The sequence below is a fragment of the Odontesthes bonariensis genome, chromosome 18, assembly GCF_027942865.1.
Source record: "Odontesthes bonariensis isolate fOdoBon6 chromosome 18, fOdoBon6.hap1, whole genome shotgun sequence".
Taxonomy (NCBI): Eukaryota; Metazoa; Chordata; class Actinopteri; order Atheriniformes; family Atherinopsidae; genus Odontesthes; species Odontesthes bonariensis.
In genome coordinates, this window is record NC_134523.1 from 31,496,006 (window position 1) to 31,515,247 (window position 19,242).

The 19,242-nt window shown below is 44.3% G+C and overlaps 1 protein-coding gene across 3 annotated transcripts in view; it reads right to left on the reverse strand.

The window, feature by feature from the left end:
• Window positions 1-1,000: 1,000 nt before the first annotated feature.
• The window catches only part of sh3bp5lb (SH3-binding domain protein 5-like, b), a 60,027-nt gene continuing 41,785 nt past the window's right edge, over window positions 1,001-19,242 (reverse strand). For all 3 annotated transcript variants that reach the window (XM_075450471.1, XM_075450470.1, XM_075450469.1), the window contains 2 exons: window positions 9,287-9,460; window positions 1,001-2,502 (listed from right to left, as the gene is read on the reverse strand). In XM_075450471.1, the coding sequence (XP_075306586.1) occupies window positions 1,867-2,502; window positions 9,287-9,460 (810 nt within the window). In that variant the 3' untranslated portion in view covers window positions 1,001-1,866. The remainder of the gene's footprint in view (window positions 2,503-9,286; window positions 9,461-19,242) is intronic.

Sequence of the window (19,242 nt, forward strand, 5' to 3'; positions counted from 1 at the left end):
CTGTTTGTCTCACACACCTCGGTTTCGAGGTAAATTTTTATTGTTCTATGTTCTGCTGTACTGTTATGTTACATGTTGTATTTTTAAACTGTAGGTTAGTTTTAATTTCTATGGTTAAGCAATTTACAGAAAACAGCTCTAAGATTAATAAACTGAACAGGATCAATAAATTTAACAGCAAAATAACATTTCATTGGTGTGTTCATTTGTCAAGACGTACTTTGGGTGATGTAACTACAAACTCCCTAGTGGTCACGAGGGCAGGGGTACTCCACTACTGGAAATGTCAGAGAACCATAATTGACAACAGGATTCAACTGGTAACCCCACCAGTTGATCTTTCCCATTTTTAACCCATTGTAATTGATGTCTGGTGAGCCCCGTCCACCAACAAAAATGTATGGAAGTGGCCATTCCTCAATCAGGGGATCAGGGGACAAACAATTGTTAACAGGTTTCAATCAGTAACCCCACCAGCTGATATAGCCCATTTTTGGGGGTGTCATTGTACGGCGTTGTCTGCCGGGGGTAACCCACCACTAAAAATGTCTGGCAGTGGTCATTTCTCTATCAGGGGACTATGATGAGCAATTTACAACAGGTTTCAAGTGGTAACCTCACCAGCTAACCTAGCCCCCCCCGCCCAGTTAATGATGTCTGGCAAGCCCCGCCCACCACTAAAAATGTCTGGCAGTGGTCATTTCTCTATCAGGGGCCCATGACAAACAATTTGCAACAAGTTTCAAGTGGTAACCTCACCAGCTAACCTAGCCCATTTTTTGGGTGCCAGTTTTACACCCCCCCTTGCCACACCCACCAGAGGGAACCCGGCAGACGTGCCGTTCCTCTATCTGGGGACCATGCCAGACAGCATAGTACCCATAAAAATTAGTAACCTTCCCAGCTAGGCTGACCCCTCTGGGCTCCTGGTCTACAGGTGAACTGCACTTAGCTGATGAGATCTTATTATAAAGACACACTCAGAAGGCCAAAGGTCTGCAGTCATTTATTTGGGCACAAGGATTTGAAATACATATACTGGTATGGTAATAGAATATCTCAAACTGAGCGGATTTCTACATTTGAAACATAATTTTAAAGGAGCCTTACATATAAAGAAGCAGTCACACTTTCTGAAGGCTGATGGTTTATAGACAGAGAACCGACATGCCAGTCCTGACAACTGGTCAAACACTGGCCTTCGATTGAGCTGATGTCCATGGAACATATGGAGTGGCAGCAGATGAAAGTGGGCTTTGACTTTGTGAATGTTCAGTTAAGCAGGGGGCTGCAGTTTGCTACAGGCAGACCACAGACCCTGCAGGATGCACACAGGTGCCATACTAAAGTAGGGAGTTTGAAAATGACTCCCTTTTCGTACAGCAAACGTACATCACAGGAAACAGAGTTGCAGGTTCAACTCAAACTATCACAGACATTCCATCCCGTTAGGCCATCTCTCTGAGCACTGAGCGAATGGAGACACTTTGGTTGCTCCCAGGTCATAGTTCATTTAGTAAACTCAACGTTACTGTTACTGAAAGCTGAAGTTAGCAAAAAGAATTGCTAAAGTGAACTCAGAGAAACTGAACTTTAATCTAAAGGTGATACATCAAACCGGCAGAGGGTGGGACAAAATCAGACCCATGGAACCAACCCACTGCTTGGTTGCACGTTCCAGGGATTTGTTTTCCCTGATGATGGAGCAACATCCTGTTATTGCTGTCAGGTAAAGATCCATCAGTGTGTGGCTGTTAGCAAAGCTGTCATCACTACCAGCCTGCTGGCTCATGTCTCTGCCAGGTCACTTTGTCTGTCCATCTCTTCCATCATTCCTCATCTGATACTCCCTCATCCTGCTGACTGTCACAGACTAACGCTTCTGTGATGCTGTTTGATGAAACTCTCCTGCTTCCTTTTGCAGACGACTCCCTTCTCCTTCTGAGGCACCTCAGGCACCAGCTCCCTGCTGACTGACCTCATGTCACGCTTTCTTTCGCTGTCCCACTGCTCCGCCCAAACGCTCCCGGCATCACTCAGTTCACCCAAGTGTTCCACCGAGTCACACTTCTCCAGGTCTGAGGCGATGGTTTGCAGGCTGATGACCGACATGCAGTCTGAGCTGGCCCGCCCTGCCCGCCCTGCCCGCCCTGCCCGCCCTGCCCGCCCTGCCTGCAGACGCTCTCTCTGGCCCCAGCCACTCTCTCGGTGCCTTTCCACCCACAGCCTGGTCTTCTCCCCGTCGGCCCAGTCACTCTCTATCCCGCTGAACTCCACACAGTCACCAACATGAACCCCAGTGGCCCCTCTGACCTCGGCCTCAGCGCCCACAGGGGAGCTCCGCCCCCCGCAGACTGCCGGACGCCCTCTGTTGGCCACGCTTTGCCTCCTCTGTGCGTGGATCTGCTCGCTGATCTGCTCCAGATTCCGCAGGGCCACAGAGTAACGTGCTTTCACTTTGGCCACCTGCTCCTCCAGCTGCATTACTTTAGCCTTGTGTTCCTGAAAAACATTTAACAGCAAAACATTCCACTTCTTAGTTCATGATATCAAAGCCTGAGAAAAATACCAGGCCTTGTCATTGATTACTGACTTTATTATCTTGTTGATGTAAAACTAAGCGCACCATCCACTGAGGGTTATGTCACACTGTTATTTACTGATCCTGTAACCACATGACCACATGAGGGAACCAGAACAAAAGCACATTGAAGACATCAAATAAAGTTGTAGTTGTGAACTTGTAAGCCATAGATTTGGCCCACAGTGTATTTAGATTTGGCCTACCAGATAATACCAAATGTAGGCAGCACATGCACCGCTAATACTACAAATCCCAGAATGCTCTGCTGGTGCGTTGGCGCATCAATCAGGACACACAAAAGCCCCCTCCTCTGGTTGTTATTAGCGACCTCATGCTACCAGTTGCGTCGGGCCACCGCTCCCAAACAAGCCCAAACGAAAGGTGGAAAACAGGAGCTTTCTGGACAGATGGGAAGCAGGAAATCTGTCCCCCAAAAATATTAAGATTATTATTGTTGTTAGCCTGTGAAAAAAGGTTACCATTGAAATTGAACTCTAAATTTAAGGCTACAAATAGAGAAAGGGGCATAGGATATTTAAAAAAATATTATCGAAGGAATGAATGCCACAGATGTGTCTTTTATTTGACATGTGATTTTAATAAATATCAAGGCTGACTTTTTAAATTTGGCCCACTGTGTGGGGAGAAAAAGTTAAAAAAGGAAAGTTTTTTTTTTAAGTAGGGTTGTATGATGTACCGATGAGTGGAATGAGTTGGCCCCGTACCTGCAGCAGGCAGAGCAGGAATTCTCATGGGGAGCCAAGCTAACAGCTACTAAAGCCCCGTTTCCACTATGCAGTCCGGTACGGGTCGGTTCAGAACGGTTCACTTATTTCAGTGTTTCCACTACCACCAAAGCGTACCGGTCCCATGGAACCCGGTCCCATGGAACCTGTTACCATGGAACCCGGTCCCATGTCTGTAACCCTTCTGCTTGGGGTACCTGGCACACAGGACCGGTTCCAGGCTCTGCTCTCCATTGTTGGTGAGGAGGCTGTGCAGCGGGAGCTCGATGGCGCTGTGCCAAACCATCAAGTTTTCCAGCTGATTGTAAAAATGTCAGAGAGTGGTTTCAACCGGACCGCGAGCCAGTGTGGCATTAAGCTGAAGAAGCTTGGAGCGATTACCGGCTCAAGGACCACAACAGCAGGAGCGGAATGGACCGAAAGCACTGGAGGTGGTTCCAAATTATGGATGCTATGTAGGCTTCGGCACGCACTCCGCCCACCCCTGAGGGTCCCCTATGTACAGTGGGAACGCAAGCTGACCCCAAAGAGACGCGACCTGTACCGGACCGATACGGAGTGACCCGTACCAGACTGCATAGTGGGAACGAGGCTTAAGAGCTGGGACATAAAAACAAAGCCTGTGTTGCTCCACCTCACAAATCAGCTGTGCCTGATTCTGTGAGAACCAGAAAAAGAACTTCTGATAAGAGATGCACAACTGAGAGACTGTAATGCTCAGGAGGAGTATGTTGATGAAGATTCTCTGTCATCCAGCTCATGGTAATCCTACCAGCCTTAATAAGGGCAACTGGACTTGAAGACGTTTCACCTCATCTGAAAGGCTTCTTCAGTTCTGAGCTGGATGGTGGGGAGTGTCAGCTTATAAGCAGAGAGGGTGATTCCAGTCACCTGTGTCACTGCCCCCCCTGACCAATGTGCATGTTGTTGGAGTCATCATCACCTCTGAACTGTCGACCTTTCTCCCTGCCAATGCTGCATGGAGGTGCTGGGAAGCTGATACCTGAGGCTTCCTCGGCTCATATACACCGCACCACTCAGTTTGTGTTTGGGTGTTCGGTCCTTTGGGGGAATCCAAATATATGCAGTGCAGTGCAGCAAAGAGTGTGTGGACCTCTCACTAAATAACAGTTCCACAAGCACAGTAACAAAAAAGTGCCAAACTTTTACATGTCACTGCACTAGCTGGGTCACATCACGCTGAGCTTTTTTTCAATGTAATGCAGTTCACTATATTACCACCAGTGGCAGCTCCTGACAAATTTCTCAGGGGGGGTAATAGTAGTGATCATGACTAAAGGTACCCCTTCAATGGGTAAATTAATAAGTAACAAGTCAGCTGTCAATTTTTTTTTTTTTTTTTTTGTCAACTCACATTACCAACGCCGCATTTAAGCACGAAATGGCCAGATAAAGATTTTCCCTTTCGTAGGTAATCAGTTTCCCTGAAGAGATGGAGAGAGATATCTGCTTCACCATTAATTAAGACCAGGGCTAGATACAAGTTGGAAACATTTGTAGTATTTATTTACAGTTCTTGACTTTCTATTAGCATTGATTTCCCATTACAAATAGTTACAATTTCTGTTGTTAATCAAAGACACCAGCAGACTACTTACATTAAAAAAGCAGGATTAAGAAATCCCAGAGTAAACATGAACAAACATGAACACATATTGCCTGAAAAACATTTGAACATTTGAATGAAAAAATAACACCTACAGTAAAAAGATTATGTGCATGAGTGTGTGAGAGAGAGAGTCACCATTTAAACTGTATTACTTTGTCTCTTTCAAAGAATCAATAACTTTCATTGAAATCAACCATTTTCCTGAGCAGCTCCCTCTCCATGGAGAGCATGGCGGGGCTTTCAGACGTTCCTAACCTCTTGCATTGATTCTCTTCAGTGTAGAGAAACACCTCTCAGCTTCAGCCGGTTGGTGCGTCGGCTCGCGCGAGCGTGTTGATGACATCACGGTGTCGTGCCGGCCATTTGTAGTGGCGAGTCGTTGCGCCAGTAGTTGCAATTTTCTCCGTCACAGAGGTGTCGCTGCTACGTGAAGGTTACCGCTAACTACTCTACAACCACGCAAGTGGAGAAGAAAACAATGCCCCTGTCCAGAGCAGGAATACTGCCATCACTGATGCTGCTGCAGTATCTGGAAGATGAAATGCTTAGAACCTTGCCGGCGAAAAGAAGACGAAAGAGAAGATGGGATGCGTCTTCTCTGTGTTTCACGAAGTTCATGAGCCAAGATAATTCAGTCAGTAGAGGTGAAGGTCTGAAGCCCCCGGCATCACCACTTGGAGTCTCTGTCCTCTTCTTTCCTTCACGTATCTGTGACTGTAAATCCAGCTTTAGACAGCCTCTGCCTCTCCTTGGTCCTGTGCATCCTGTCAGTACTTCCTGCTGCTGTTGACATGAGTCCCTGGGAGCAAGGGGACCACCAGTGTTTGTTAATACCAGTGCCTGGTAGCATTTACAAAAGTGAAGAAGGTACTAATTTCAAAACATGCCGCAGAACTTGACACAGTCGATGAGGCGGGCTAGGATGTGCCGGTTCTTGTCGACCTCGTTGTGATGACAAACCGCTCGCCTGTAGCTCTCATCCAGCTGCGTTACGATGTTCACCCGCCCAAACACAGAAAACTTGAGACAACTGTCCATGGAGGTCTGAGATGATTGATGTTTCTTGACCTTTTCTGACAGATGGTGCATGTCCGTGAGTCCCGTAGTTGTCCAAGCTGTGGCGTCTGCCGTGCTGCCATCAGGGTGAAAAAATGTGCCGGGGTAGCAGAATAAAGCGTTGGCTGTTTCACAGCCCGCTAGTTTTCCAAGTTTTCAGCTCATACCAGCTCCACAAAAAATCCTTGGTTATATGATTTCCCTCCCTTCGTAGAAATTTGTTTTATATTCAAATTTGGTCTGGGAGGTCCTGATTGTTTGGTTGCCAATTTATCCTCATTGCTGCGCCGACTGAAGGGGATTTCTTTCAATAAAACATTTGAGTTACTCCGTACACTCGCCATGCTGACCTTGAAAAGGACTAGCGCGTGGTGGCTACGCTAGCTATCTTCAGGTTATGTACATGGATGTATTATATTAACTGGATAATGGACTGCAAAATGGCCGCCGTTGATTTCAATGGAGTTGCTCGCCTGGCAAGTTTCTGACGTTTGAAGTTTACTTCCGCGTTATGTGGCCCATAGAGCATGCGCAGTAGAGTCGCCCCCCATGATGCTCTGGGGCCTCCCATCATGCCCCGGGGTGATAAGGACGTGCACGTAAACAGCTGTGACGTCATGCTGAGAAAAGAGACTTTTCTGAGACTTTTCTGGTCGTCACAAAACTTTTTGACAGATAAAAAGTCCATGACTTGAAAATATAGAAGACAAAGATTAGTAAATAATTACAGGCATCTCTTTTACTAATGCGGTCTCTGGGAAAAATGCTTTTTGGGCCACAGGGGATTTTTTTGTTGCAATATGGTATCCATGTATAATACATCCATCGTTATGTATGACAAAGGCACTTTGGGGCAAGTGCTCCCGGAACCCATAGAGATTGTATTGTGTGGGCTTCAATTTGTCTCAAAAATAACTGCGAATGCACAGATGGTGATCTACAAATATGCCTTGAGTTGCACAAGTATTTTGCTATCCACAAATACAAATTTCCTATTTGTAACTTGTGTGTTGGTTTTTAAAAATATATATGTATTTGTAAATATATAATTTTCTATTTGTAAAACAAAAAGCCATTTGTGAAACTGAAAATTCTGTTTGTGAATCGTGACTCAGCATTTGTGGATCACCAATCACACGTTCATATTTTTGAGACATTGGGCCTCATGCAAGAACATTTTTGTATTTTTATTTTAAATTTCTCTTACTTATTTCGTACGAAGGTCTCGTACGAACACGCCACGTCACATCAAATGGCTTAAAAAAACGTCTCTCCATGGCCAGGCGCTCGATGACTGCAACTAAAGCCGTGCAATCAGTTGTTGCCTCATCATGATGGCTCTTTGATGGGGCGGTCCATGAGGGGGGGTCTTCTGGCACCACACCTTCTGGTCTGCCTGGGCTGGTTCAGGTAGTAGGAGACCCTCGTTCATGGCAATATTGTGCAAATCTGGCATGCCTTCTCTGGGCTATAGAGCAATTTGTCCCCCGCTGTATGGAGACACACCCACCTGGCCTTCAGCTCACGGGTGCTTTGATGCGTATATGTGTGCAGTCTATTGCTCCGATTATGATTGGCAGTCCAGCCAAGGCATGAAAGTCCCTCTTAATCTGTACTTGTTGGACAGCGGTGTATGGGAATTTGATGTACCATGGGTGATAAACTGATGAGAGCTTTGATGACCAAGGGGAGCGCACGGCTCACAGAGGACTGGGACACCCCCGATCTGTCTCCAATCTCCCTCTGAAAGGTTCCAGTGGCCAAAAATCCAAGGGTGGTGAGGACCTGGACGTGTGGTGGAATTGGGTTTGATCGGCGTGTTTCTCTCTGGAGTTGTGGCTCTAGCAAGCTGCATATTTACAGCAGCACAGTGCTTGATGATCTAAATCGCGATGTCAGCCATTCGTCTGTCTCCGCAAGGATATCTACACGGTCTCGGAGCACACGCTCTCTTCCAAGAGCCTGACCCGCTAAGACATCAAAATGTAACAAGTCAGCCGCTGGTTACGCTTCCCATTGACCTTGTTATATACAGAGTTAAATTAACCTTCAATTAGTGCATAATTCAAGTCAAACAGAATAATGTCAGCATCATTATGGGGTATAATGTATTTAATTATTTATGTTTGCTTCAAAGTAATTAAATATACAATCCATTAGTCAAGCAAACTGGATTGGAATAACAGCGGACTATTTTAGGAAACTCCTACGACAGGTCTGGATCACTCGTAAATTCTGTTCGTACCTGAAAGAAAACGTAAAATACGAAAAGATTGGTGAATGCGCAAATTCTCTTAAATCACTCGTACGGACGACTTAAGAACAAATCTGTGCGTACGAACGGTTGTTGCATGAGGCCCATTCTTTCCACAAATTCACACAGATCCACAAACAAATAGCTTGTGATTCCCAAAGCACCATCCGGTGGATGGCACTGTTGTTCACCGATGTATCTATGGCTCGGCTTAAGAATGACGAAGAAAGAAGATCGCTGATTAGCAGTAACGACATGGACGTGTCAGTTGGATGTGATAACATTTATGGATGGTGTTTGTTGCTAGTCTGTAGATTTAAAGTTTTAGTTTTATTTCAGCCACCTTTGTGTTGTGTTCAGTCAATCTGAACACGTGTACAGCTCAAGGCATATTTGTGGATCGCCCTCTGTGCATTTGCAGTTATTCTGGAGACAAATTTAAGCCCACAGTACTGTAACGCCAGATTTTACATTAGTCATGGGAGCAGTTGGGGCGATTTTCAACCTGACCGAAATTGCCCCAAAGGGGCGGTACCACATGGGGCAAGGCCTTACGCTGATTGGACAGTGACATAGAGAGCAGCTGAAACCGTCTAGAAATGTCATAACCACCGTAACACTGTGGGAAAACCGCCTCGATTACCACCATACACGACAACCTAAATTATAAATATGAATGATTTTTTTTCCGACTATTATTAAAACTATTATGTAAAAGTATAATTTATGGCAAAGCTTTTGAATTTGAATCCACTGGTGTTCCTAATAAGAACTCAGTGAGTCTACATCAGGACATCACAACATTCAAAGCTGTTGTAAATCAACTCATTTAGCCTGGTTTAAATGTCTCAATCTGACCCTTGCAAAAGTTTATTGAACAAATAAACTACCATGCACACCACAGCCTGTGACACTGCTTAGTCTTTGTTAGAAAAGCTGAAACAGTCTGCAACTTCCAGCATAAAAAGTACACAAAGCATGGTGTGGTGCTCATTTAGAAAACTAATTTTACACACCTCCAAAATATGATTGAACTGAGCCTTCAGTTCAAAGTAAGATTTGGACTTGATGATGACCTTCCTTAGGGCTTTCTGGAGGGTCTGGACTCGAGCTTCGGCATCTTGGCAGAGCTGAGTGACTCGTTGATGTTCCTGCTCACTGCGAAGGCGCTCCTCCTCTGCCTCATTCACCTGATCAGACAGGAATTATGAATGAAAGCTGTAATGCTACATGATCACATCATTTAGATTTTACAAACTACCCATTCCCCAAGAAGAGGACATACAGTTGTGGTTAGAAGTTTACATAAACTCATCAATAAAAATTATTATTATTTTCATTCAAACAAAAAGTAAAATAAAAACAACAGATTGAAAAATTTGAATGTTTGACCAAATTAACCCCATGCCTGCATCCCCACCATCCTTCAAGCCCTCTCCCCACAACCCACCTTCCAACACAACAATACATACACGCTGTCCCTGTTTAGATAGGGATCTTTTGAATTAAGTGGGAGGTTTTTAAGTTTTACAGCTATGTATGTATACTATACGTATGTACTTGGTGTTCATTTTGTGATTCTTCTTTGCCATAGCAGGTATCCCTTGGTGTTCTTTATTATACATATATATACATATTTACACATCTTAACATATACACATATAGACCAGGGGTCGCGTTAACCTAATAGTTTCCGTCATTGACCGGCTTTTTAAAACGATGACGGAAAAATCTGAAGGTCATCTGTCATTTTGACAGATTGCAATTCACACCCTGACCACTTGGTGGCGAGTGAGCATATTACAGTTTTTCTCTATTGGTTTGGCTCATTTCTTGAAACAGAAATTACATTATCAAAATAAAATTGACAAATCTCCAAACCACCTCGCAATTGTTCACAACAGAATGGCATTTCTCATTGCTTTCATCAAATTGCAATTGTCTTAATACATGTGTTATAGGAGCTCACCTTGAGCTATTGTGTGACCCAGGAATGACCTGGCTGACGCGTTAATAACGAAGTCCACAAAGGCATCTTCTATGCGAAAGTGTTGTTTTGTTTATTCCATTAAAACGCTATCCATTAAAATCAGGCTGCTATACCACAGACAGGTAACGGTCAAAAGCCATTTGCCCTTCCGGGTCAACACCTAACATCAACAACAATGCTCCTACCTTTATACCTGAACCTCCATAGCGACACCCAGTGTACAAGTTCAAACATTACACCTTGGCAGTAGCAAATTGGCTGCTACACGCCGGCCCCTAATTGTTATGGTAAGCAAACATAACAATTCACAAAACAAAAGCAAAAACGAAACAAAAAACAAATATTACTGCACTTCATGTACCAAACACAGTTTTGTAATAGGCCTCTCAATTATGTTAGATTTGGTTTGCAATTTCACAGAGCGCACATGACCCCATTTGTCTAGAAAAAAAACCAGAACTCTGCCCAAAGGCCATGAACCGAGGCGCTGCTACATCCATCACCACCACAATATCTCCGATGGTCAGATTCCTTTTCTTCTGATTCCACTTTTGTGTCTCTTGAAGCAGGGGTAAGTACTCTCGTACCCATCGTTTCCAGAAGATGTTGGCAACGTACTGAACCTGCCTCCATCGTCTTTTCACGTACTGATCGTGAGGTCCAAACATTCCAGGTGGTAGCGCTGGTTTCCCTTTCAACAACAGAAGATTGTTAGGAGTGAGTGGCTCTAGATCACATGGATCATCTGAGAGCTGAGTGACTGGACGGTCATTTAAAATGGCCTCCACTTCACAGAGCACTGTATATAATCCATCCTCGTCCAGAGTCTGCTGCGCAGAACAGAGCTCAGAACCTTTCGAATCAGTCTGATCATTCGTTCCCATACACCTCCATGGTGCGAGGCTGATGGTGGATTGAAGCTCCAATTAATTCCAACTTGAGAAAGGTTCCTTTGAACTTGGGCACGGTTTAAGGCAGCAACGGCCAGCTTCAAATCTCTTTCTGCTCCACAATCGAACACCACACGGAGTGAGCCCTTTCTTGGATGGCAGACCGCATGATGTGGGATATACCACAGCTTGCCCTTTGTTCCAGACAGCTGCTGAGGAGTCAACTGCTCGGCGTAACCTTTACTGATAATCTTATTCATGTATTCTGTGTACTCTTGATGAAGGTCTGAATTGTTCAAGAACTTTCTCTTTAAACCTTGCATCCTTTGCCTTGCAATTGCAAAGTTGTTAGGAAAAAGGAGGTCCTTCTTCTTAAAGGGCAATTTCAAGGAGTATCTCCCCTCCTGCCATGTGGCTGACTGTTCTACTATTTCCAGGAATCTGTGATCTTCTCTTGACAGTTCCCTTTCCTCACTGGCCTTGTCATTGGATTCGTGGTTATACTGCTCCGTCAACATTCTTTCCAGCTTGCATAAGGAGATCCTGTTTACTGTGACAGGAGATCGCTTCGGCTCGAATTCTTCATCACCATTGGCTCTGGCCATTGGACCATTGATGACCCATCCCAAAACAGTCTTGATGGCATAAGGTCCATTTCTACGACTATTAATGACCTCCCAGGGTTCCATTATCTTAGGAGCATTAGTGCCAATTAACAGGTCGACATTTGCCTCTATACTTGGAATGTGTACTTTGGACAGATATGGCCATTTAGTCAAGTCTCCAGGTGTTACCATGTCTTCTACTGTCACTGGCATCTCTTTCTGTGTAAACACCTCTGGAAGCATATGGAAGTCGTTATTGTCCAGGCCAGTTATCTCCAAGTCAGTTAATGAATGTGCAGATACGGTTTTCTCTTGGCTCATAGTTCGTAACAAGAGGTTAGTTTTCCTGCCTGTAACATTCAATTTCTGCATTAGATCTTCTGAGCAGAATGTAGCAGAGCTACCTGAATCCAGAAAGGCATAGGTGTGAATGACTCTATTCCCCTTTGCTGATTTCACTTTAACAGGCAGGATAGATAGAGCGCATCTTTCCTTGCCGGCCCCTGTTAGGCAACATGCTTTCAACGAGGTCAACTCTTCACTTGGTTGACCCTTTGCCTGCTCTGTGGTTGTAGGATGCCTTTGAATATGAAGCACTGTAGGGTGATGCTGACCACACACTGTACACTTCAGACGCTGGTGGCAATGGCGGCTCAGATGTCCAAAACTCAGGCATGCAAAGCAAACTCCCCTTTCCTTCAAAAGAGTCATTTTTTCTTTATGGCCCTTTCTCTGAAATTGCTTGCATTTCTCCAAAGCATGGCTGAGCCCACAGCAAATGCATTGTTGTTCTTTGATGGTAGCTAAATCTGCTGTTTCTACAAGATCACCCTCAGGTGGATCCATAAAGGCGACTGTGGTGGCTACTACATTTCCCTTGGCTCGTTCTCGGGGTTGCAACTTGAATTTGATGTTGTCCTTTCCCCCTACGCCTGATGAATCTTGAATATCACCAAACAAGGGATCAGAAAGTATCTTCACTCGTCTGTCAATAAATGCAACCAAACTGCCGAAATGAGCTCTGTCACCAGTCGTTTCCATTATGTCATGTGCTTTAGGCCGCCATTGCTCTCTCATCTTAAAGGGTAACTTTGAAATTATGGTTCTCATATTCACTGGCATATTCAGTTCTTGTACATATGGTAACTCCTCCATGACATTGCAGCATCCACGGAGAAATAAGGAGTATTTTGGAGTGAATCCGCATCCTCAGATTTTATATTTTGCCATGCCAAGGCTCTTTCCATATAGGAAGTTGCTACTTTGTATGGATTTCCAAAGTGTTCCTTCAAGAGTTCTCTTGCTACCATGTAGCCTCGATCAGGAGCCTTGTGCTGACAGCTGTGCACCAACTCTTGTGGTCGTCCTCTTGTAAACTGCTCTAAATAATACAAGCAGTCCGCCTTTTCTGCCTTTTGTGCTATTCCTTGTTCAAAGGCCTTTATAAATGCCCTGTACTGTAATGGGTCTCCTCCAAATGCAGGAATTTCTCGAGGTGGCAAGGTCAACATACTCTGTTGCTGTACTAAAGTTGCTGTGATTTCGGTTTGCCGATGTATTACGTTGAGGAGATCAGTAGGTGTGTGTCTGCCTCCTTGTGGAGGGAAAGATGGTGGATGCACCTTATTCACTGGTGCCACGGTTGACAGACAAGTTGGTTGTAATGATTTCATGACATTGGTAGTTCGCTTGTTGTCCCTGTAAATTATGCCATTGTTTGGATGCTGCCTCGCAGCCCTGTTCCATTTCTGGTTTCCATCCCTTTTGTGACAATTGTGGTTTATCCCATGGCAGTGGTGTTTGGCTGGCTGGCTGCATGGTAGTGGTCCATCCACTTTTCCTTAGGTCCATGGGTTTATTCCACTGCTCAGAGGCAGCTTCACACCACTGTTCGGTTGCCTTTCTCCGTTCATCTGCCACAGGTGGATAACTGAGTAGCAAACTGGTCTGTTGCATTATCTTAGTTGGTTCTGGATTGAACTCCCTTGCTGTTGGATCTAGCACAATGGACTGTTTTAGTCTCGCCTTTGCCAAGTATGAGTTCATACCATCCGATGGTGCCCGAGAACAGCTTCTCGCTTCTGGGGCATGTAGTATGTTTAACTTAGCAGCTGATGCAGCCAATTCAGTTTCAAGGTCAAGTTCTTCTCTTCTTCTTCTCAACTGTTGTTCCTTTTCCTCCAGTGCATGCCTTTCCTTTAATGATGATGCACGAGTTAATAGCGCAGCTCTCTCTGCCTCCGCTTGTTTCCTGAGAAAGGAAGGGGTACTCAATTTGCTCATACCACTCCTGTGACTCCTGTGACCTGAGCACTGGCTACCAACATTTGAGATGCTTTCATCTGGATTGACTTCATCATCAGCACTCTGTTGTATAACATTAGGTGCAACAGTGGGCAAACTTAATTTCTCAAAAGTATCAGATGGTCGTACATGATGAAAAACAATGTCAGTTTGTTCAATACCTTCATCATTATTACATGAAACCCACAACCTTGCATCACGTATTGACTCATTATTAAACAACATTTTTGCTTTGAACCACGTTTCATGTTTTTCTTTGACATCACATGGCAATAAATTAAAAAATGACTCATGCACAGCGTTTACATCAGCACACACTTCTGTCAAATTTTTAAGAGCATTTTCAACTTGCATTTTGTTGTTATTGACCATTGAGATATGCATTGCCTTTCTTACCGAAGCGGCTTTATTTAATTTAGCCTTTCTATCAGCTTGTAATGTTTCCAATTTCGCCGCATATCCTCGAGGGGTAAGTTTGACAACACGCTTTTGAGTCCGTGTTTTAGAAACGCCGCCACTAGCGACGCCACCAACAATGTCAGTACGTGCAGCTTCGGCAGTTTGTAAAGTTTCCGCCACATCAGTCCCATTCTTTACCGTATCAACAGATTGCATGATCAGTCAATCGAACAAATAGTTCATCAAACGTAATCAACCGAACGAATAGTCCATCAACCGTAATCCGAATACGAAACGCAAAGTTCATCCAAGTGAAAAACGACGCAAAAAAAAAGGTCCCCCCAAATACCAATGCATTGGTTTTAGATTAGCTTAAGTGTGCACACAATAAATGGCCATTTTAGCAATGTAGCGCTACTTTTACCTCGTTGGGCGCCATGTCCAGGAATACTTCATGCCAGCTTCGGTAGAAGATTCAAATCCATAATCCAAGCGACTCCCGTTAACATCCACTCGTAGCCTCCAACGCGCTGGAACTCCAGTACCCACCAAGGCGAAAGATTCCAATCGGCAGCTAGGCTTTTGACTATGTTATAGGAGCTCACCTTGAGCTATTGTGTGACCCAGGAATGACCTGGCTGACGCGTTAATAACGAAGTCCACAAAGGCATCTTCTATGCGAAAGTGTTGTTTTGTTTATTCCATTAAAACGCTATCCATTAAAATCAGGCTGCTATACCACAGACAGGTAACGGTCAAAAGCCATTTGCCCTTCCGGGTCAACACCTAACATCAACAACAATGCTCCTACCTTTATACCTGAACCTCCATAGCGACACCCAGTGTACAAGTTCAAACATTACACCTTGGCAGTAGCAAATTGGCTGCTACAACATGTGTTAATTGTTTCAGTGCATCTCTGCAAAAGATTATGTTTAAGTAGCCTACAGTTTGCACAGTTTGCCTACATTTAGCACATTTTCCAAGTGAATAGATTTTGGTGATCTGAACTGATTAGTTGATTCTTGGTCTAATGGTTCTTCTATCCAAAATATGTCAGCATGATTTCATTGTATAAGTCATCACATGCACAATAATCTGTTCAATTGTCAAAATGGGCCAAGAACATGATACCATCAATACCATATAGAATCTCATGTAACATTTGATAAATTCATTACAGTAATTGAGTAATTGATTTCATGCTTAGAAGCAGTTCAGTGTGCTTTACAGAGTAAAATAAGTAAATAAAAACAGTGTGTGAAAACAGCTAAAAAGCACATGATGGGTACATGTAATTTTTTTTACTCTAACTTTTGCAGATAATAATGGGATTGGAAGCAAATGAGACCCCTCACATCCTCGTGTTTGTAGATGAAGCCGGCTTCAACCTGGCCAAGGGGCGAAGACGTGGCCGCAACATTATTGGCCACCGGGCCACAGTGGGTGTTCCAGGCCAGCGAGGGGGCAATATAACTATGTGTGCTGCCATTTCTGAGAATGGTGTGGCCACTCACATCCCCACTCTTGGCCCATACAACACACAGAAGCTCCTCTTCTTCTTGGACCACCTTTATACTGATTTGGTCCCTGAATATGAGCGAGGTCTTCTTGAGTCTCACCCACCACGCTACATGATTGTGTGGGACAATGTCAACTTCCATCGTGGTCCACTCATCAGGGCTTGGTTGATGGAGTTGCTCCCACATTATTCCCCTTTCCTTAATCCTATTGAGGAGTTTTTCTCTGCTTGGAGGTGGAGAGTGTATGAGCATCATGCTCAAGACCAAAGATCCCTGCTCCATGCAATGGACGCTGCATGTTTAGACATTACAGGAGATCAGTGTAGGGGATGGTTGCGGCATGCACGGCGTTTCTTCCTGCGTTGCATTGCAAGGAAAAATATACGTTGCGATGTTGATGAGAATCTGTGGCCAGACAGACAGCAACATCTGGACGGCCAGGAGGGTGAGGACAGTGGTCATGAGGGAGGGGCGGGGGCGGGGGAGGGTGAGGGTGAGGGGGACGACAGCGACCAGTAAAGTGTTGCTATAGTGTTTTCTGTAAGCTGCAGATTTATTTACAGTGCTGTAAGCCACATCATTTTGCTTGTTTTTTGTTTGTGTTTATATTACAGTATATGTGTGCTATGTATATTTTTATTTTCCTTCTACAATACTATACTGTATGGAAGTTAGGTACTTCACAGTATTTGTGTGAAAAAAAATGGTGGGTATGAGTGTATTGTGTGTGCTTTGAGGCTACTCTTACTGTGAAACTTTTTTCCTTCAGTTTTATACACTATTGTATTCTGTTAGGTAGTCCTATGCCATAGTGACAAAACATCTAAACATTTTGACTTGTAGTGCTCACACAATGCCAAAAGGACAATGCATTTTGGGGGCACTGACTATTTGAATGAGAAAGAAACTTCATTTTGACACATGGGTGAACTGTTTAGGGGGAGATATGAGCTTTTGCTGGTGAAACCTTTCAGTTTAGTTTTGCAAAAAGTACTAAAGAGTGTTGAAAACGTCCGGTCTGTTTCAAGAAATGAGCCTAGGCAATTGAGAAAGATCTTTGCAATTTGGGTGGCACTGACTCTTTACATGGGAAAGAAATCAGCTCTGAAGCATGGGTGAACAGTTTTGGGAGAGATATGTGCTTTTGCAGGTTAGCTATGGTGTTGTGCTGAACTATAAGAGTGTTATGCCAAATGATCTTAGAGTTTTGAGAATGTAATTTCTGTTTCAAGAAATGAGCCAAACCAATAGAGAAAAACTGTAATGAGCTTTTGTCTTTCACGATGCATGACCTCGTTGGCTTCACTGTGTCCGAAGTTTCTTCAAAAAGCCCAATAACAATGATGTTCAGTCTCCACAACAACATCAAAACAGCCATGAGAAATCGTCTGTCGGAGGCAAAAGTCCAAAAACTCATGACAATAACTTCTGCAGCATTCCCACTTGAGACATTTGATTACGCACAAGCGGAAGCGCAATTCAAGTCCATGCGGACCAGGAGGAAGGCAGGGTGTATACAGGTATAAACAAGTTAAATTTAAGACTTTTTAAGACCTTTTAATACCACTTCTAAATGAAATTTAAGACCAAACGTACGATGGAAATACCAAGTATTTCCAAGTAAACACACTGACAGTATGGTAAAATGACAATTGAGTTGAAGAACATCGACTAAATGTGTGTCATGCGAAAAGATCACAAAAATGTCATTACGGGGGCGCTAGCGAGCAGCCGATGGAGTAGGCAGCACAAGTGACATGCTCTGCTGAATTTCGTTTTAAATTTCTTTTCTAGGCACAGTATTCAATAGGAACCTGCGACACATCGCCTCAGTCACTATTTTTTATCATTATACATTATTTTTTCTGTGATACATGGCCTACAATTTGCGGAAATTCGAGTTCACCGGAGGAGCCTCTGCAACTGGGCCAAAAACCTCGAGCTCGAGTGAGCCGCCACCCAAGTGTAGTACACCTCAGCTTGCTGACCAAATGGACGTGGCGGACCTGAAGACCGAAATCCTCGCGGCGTTGAAATCAGAAATAGCCACGCTGCTCAGGTCGGAGCTTAAAGCCGCTCTATCTGAAGATTTTGAAAACATCAAATCCGAGCTACAGGCAGTAAAGTTGGAGCTGGCTAACAACACCGCCGCGATCCGCTCCGAAGTGGAGGTGATGAAAACAACGGTGTCGCACATGGAGCAGGGGCTGTCATCCTGTTCAGACGACGTTACCTCGTTGCTAACGAAAGTGGGGAAACTTGAGACGGAGGTCGGCAGTTTGCGGGAGAAGTGTCTTGACATGGAAGGAAGAATGAGACGCTCCAACATCCGAATATTAAACGTCCCAGAAACCCCAGGCTCAAGCTCAACAACGGCTGTCTCCAAACTGCTAAGAGAAGCGCCGAAACTGGATAAAGACATCCTGATCGACCGGTCTCACAGAGGTCTGCAGCCGAGAAGCCAAGACGGAAAACCCCGGGTCATCGTGGCGAAAGTTCATTACTACCAGGATTGCGTGGACATCCTCCGCCGCGCCAGGGAGTCCGGACCGCTCTGATTCAACGGGACAGATGTTTTAATTTTCCCGGACTATGCCCTGAGCATCGTACAGGCCAGATCTGCCTTCAACGAGGTGCGACGACTGCTTCGTGGTCGAGACGGTGTTAAATACGGTCTCCTTTACCCAGCGCGACTCCGGATCACGTATAACGGAACTGAGAAACGGTTTCAAAGCCTGGGAGAAGCCATGGCTTACGTGAAAGCCGAAATCTTACCGGACTGACTGCGATTTAAAACGGGTGATTTGTCTAAATGCTGCGCATGTATAAGGTTGGTACTTTACACTCTATCACCCATACATATCACCCTGACTGAAGGGAGTGAAGTCAGTTAAAGTTAAAACTCCTGTTTCTCATGCTTTTATTTTATTTACAGCAGATATAACAATCTGATTTGTCAGATTACTGTAATGTGCTTGTTCTTTTAGGACTAGTGTAACCCAACAAGCATTTAAATGTCTAGATGTTTTTGCGAGGGGTTTGGGATTCACCTTGTTCTGATAGGTGAGGGTCGGGGAGTTGCAGTACCTGATCAACCTTTATTTTTCTTGTCTTTTTTTTTTCTTTTTTTCTTTTTTTTCCCTTGGTTCCTTGTTCAACTTTAATTTTTTTAAAGGTCCTTTCCAACAAAATAAATATAGGAAACTTAAACAGAATATCAATCCTTCTCACTCTTGATTATGGCTATAACTAAGACCGGTT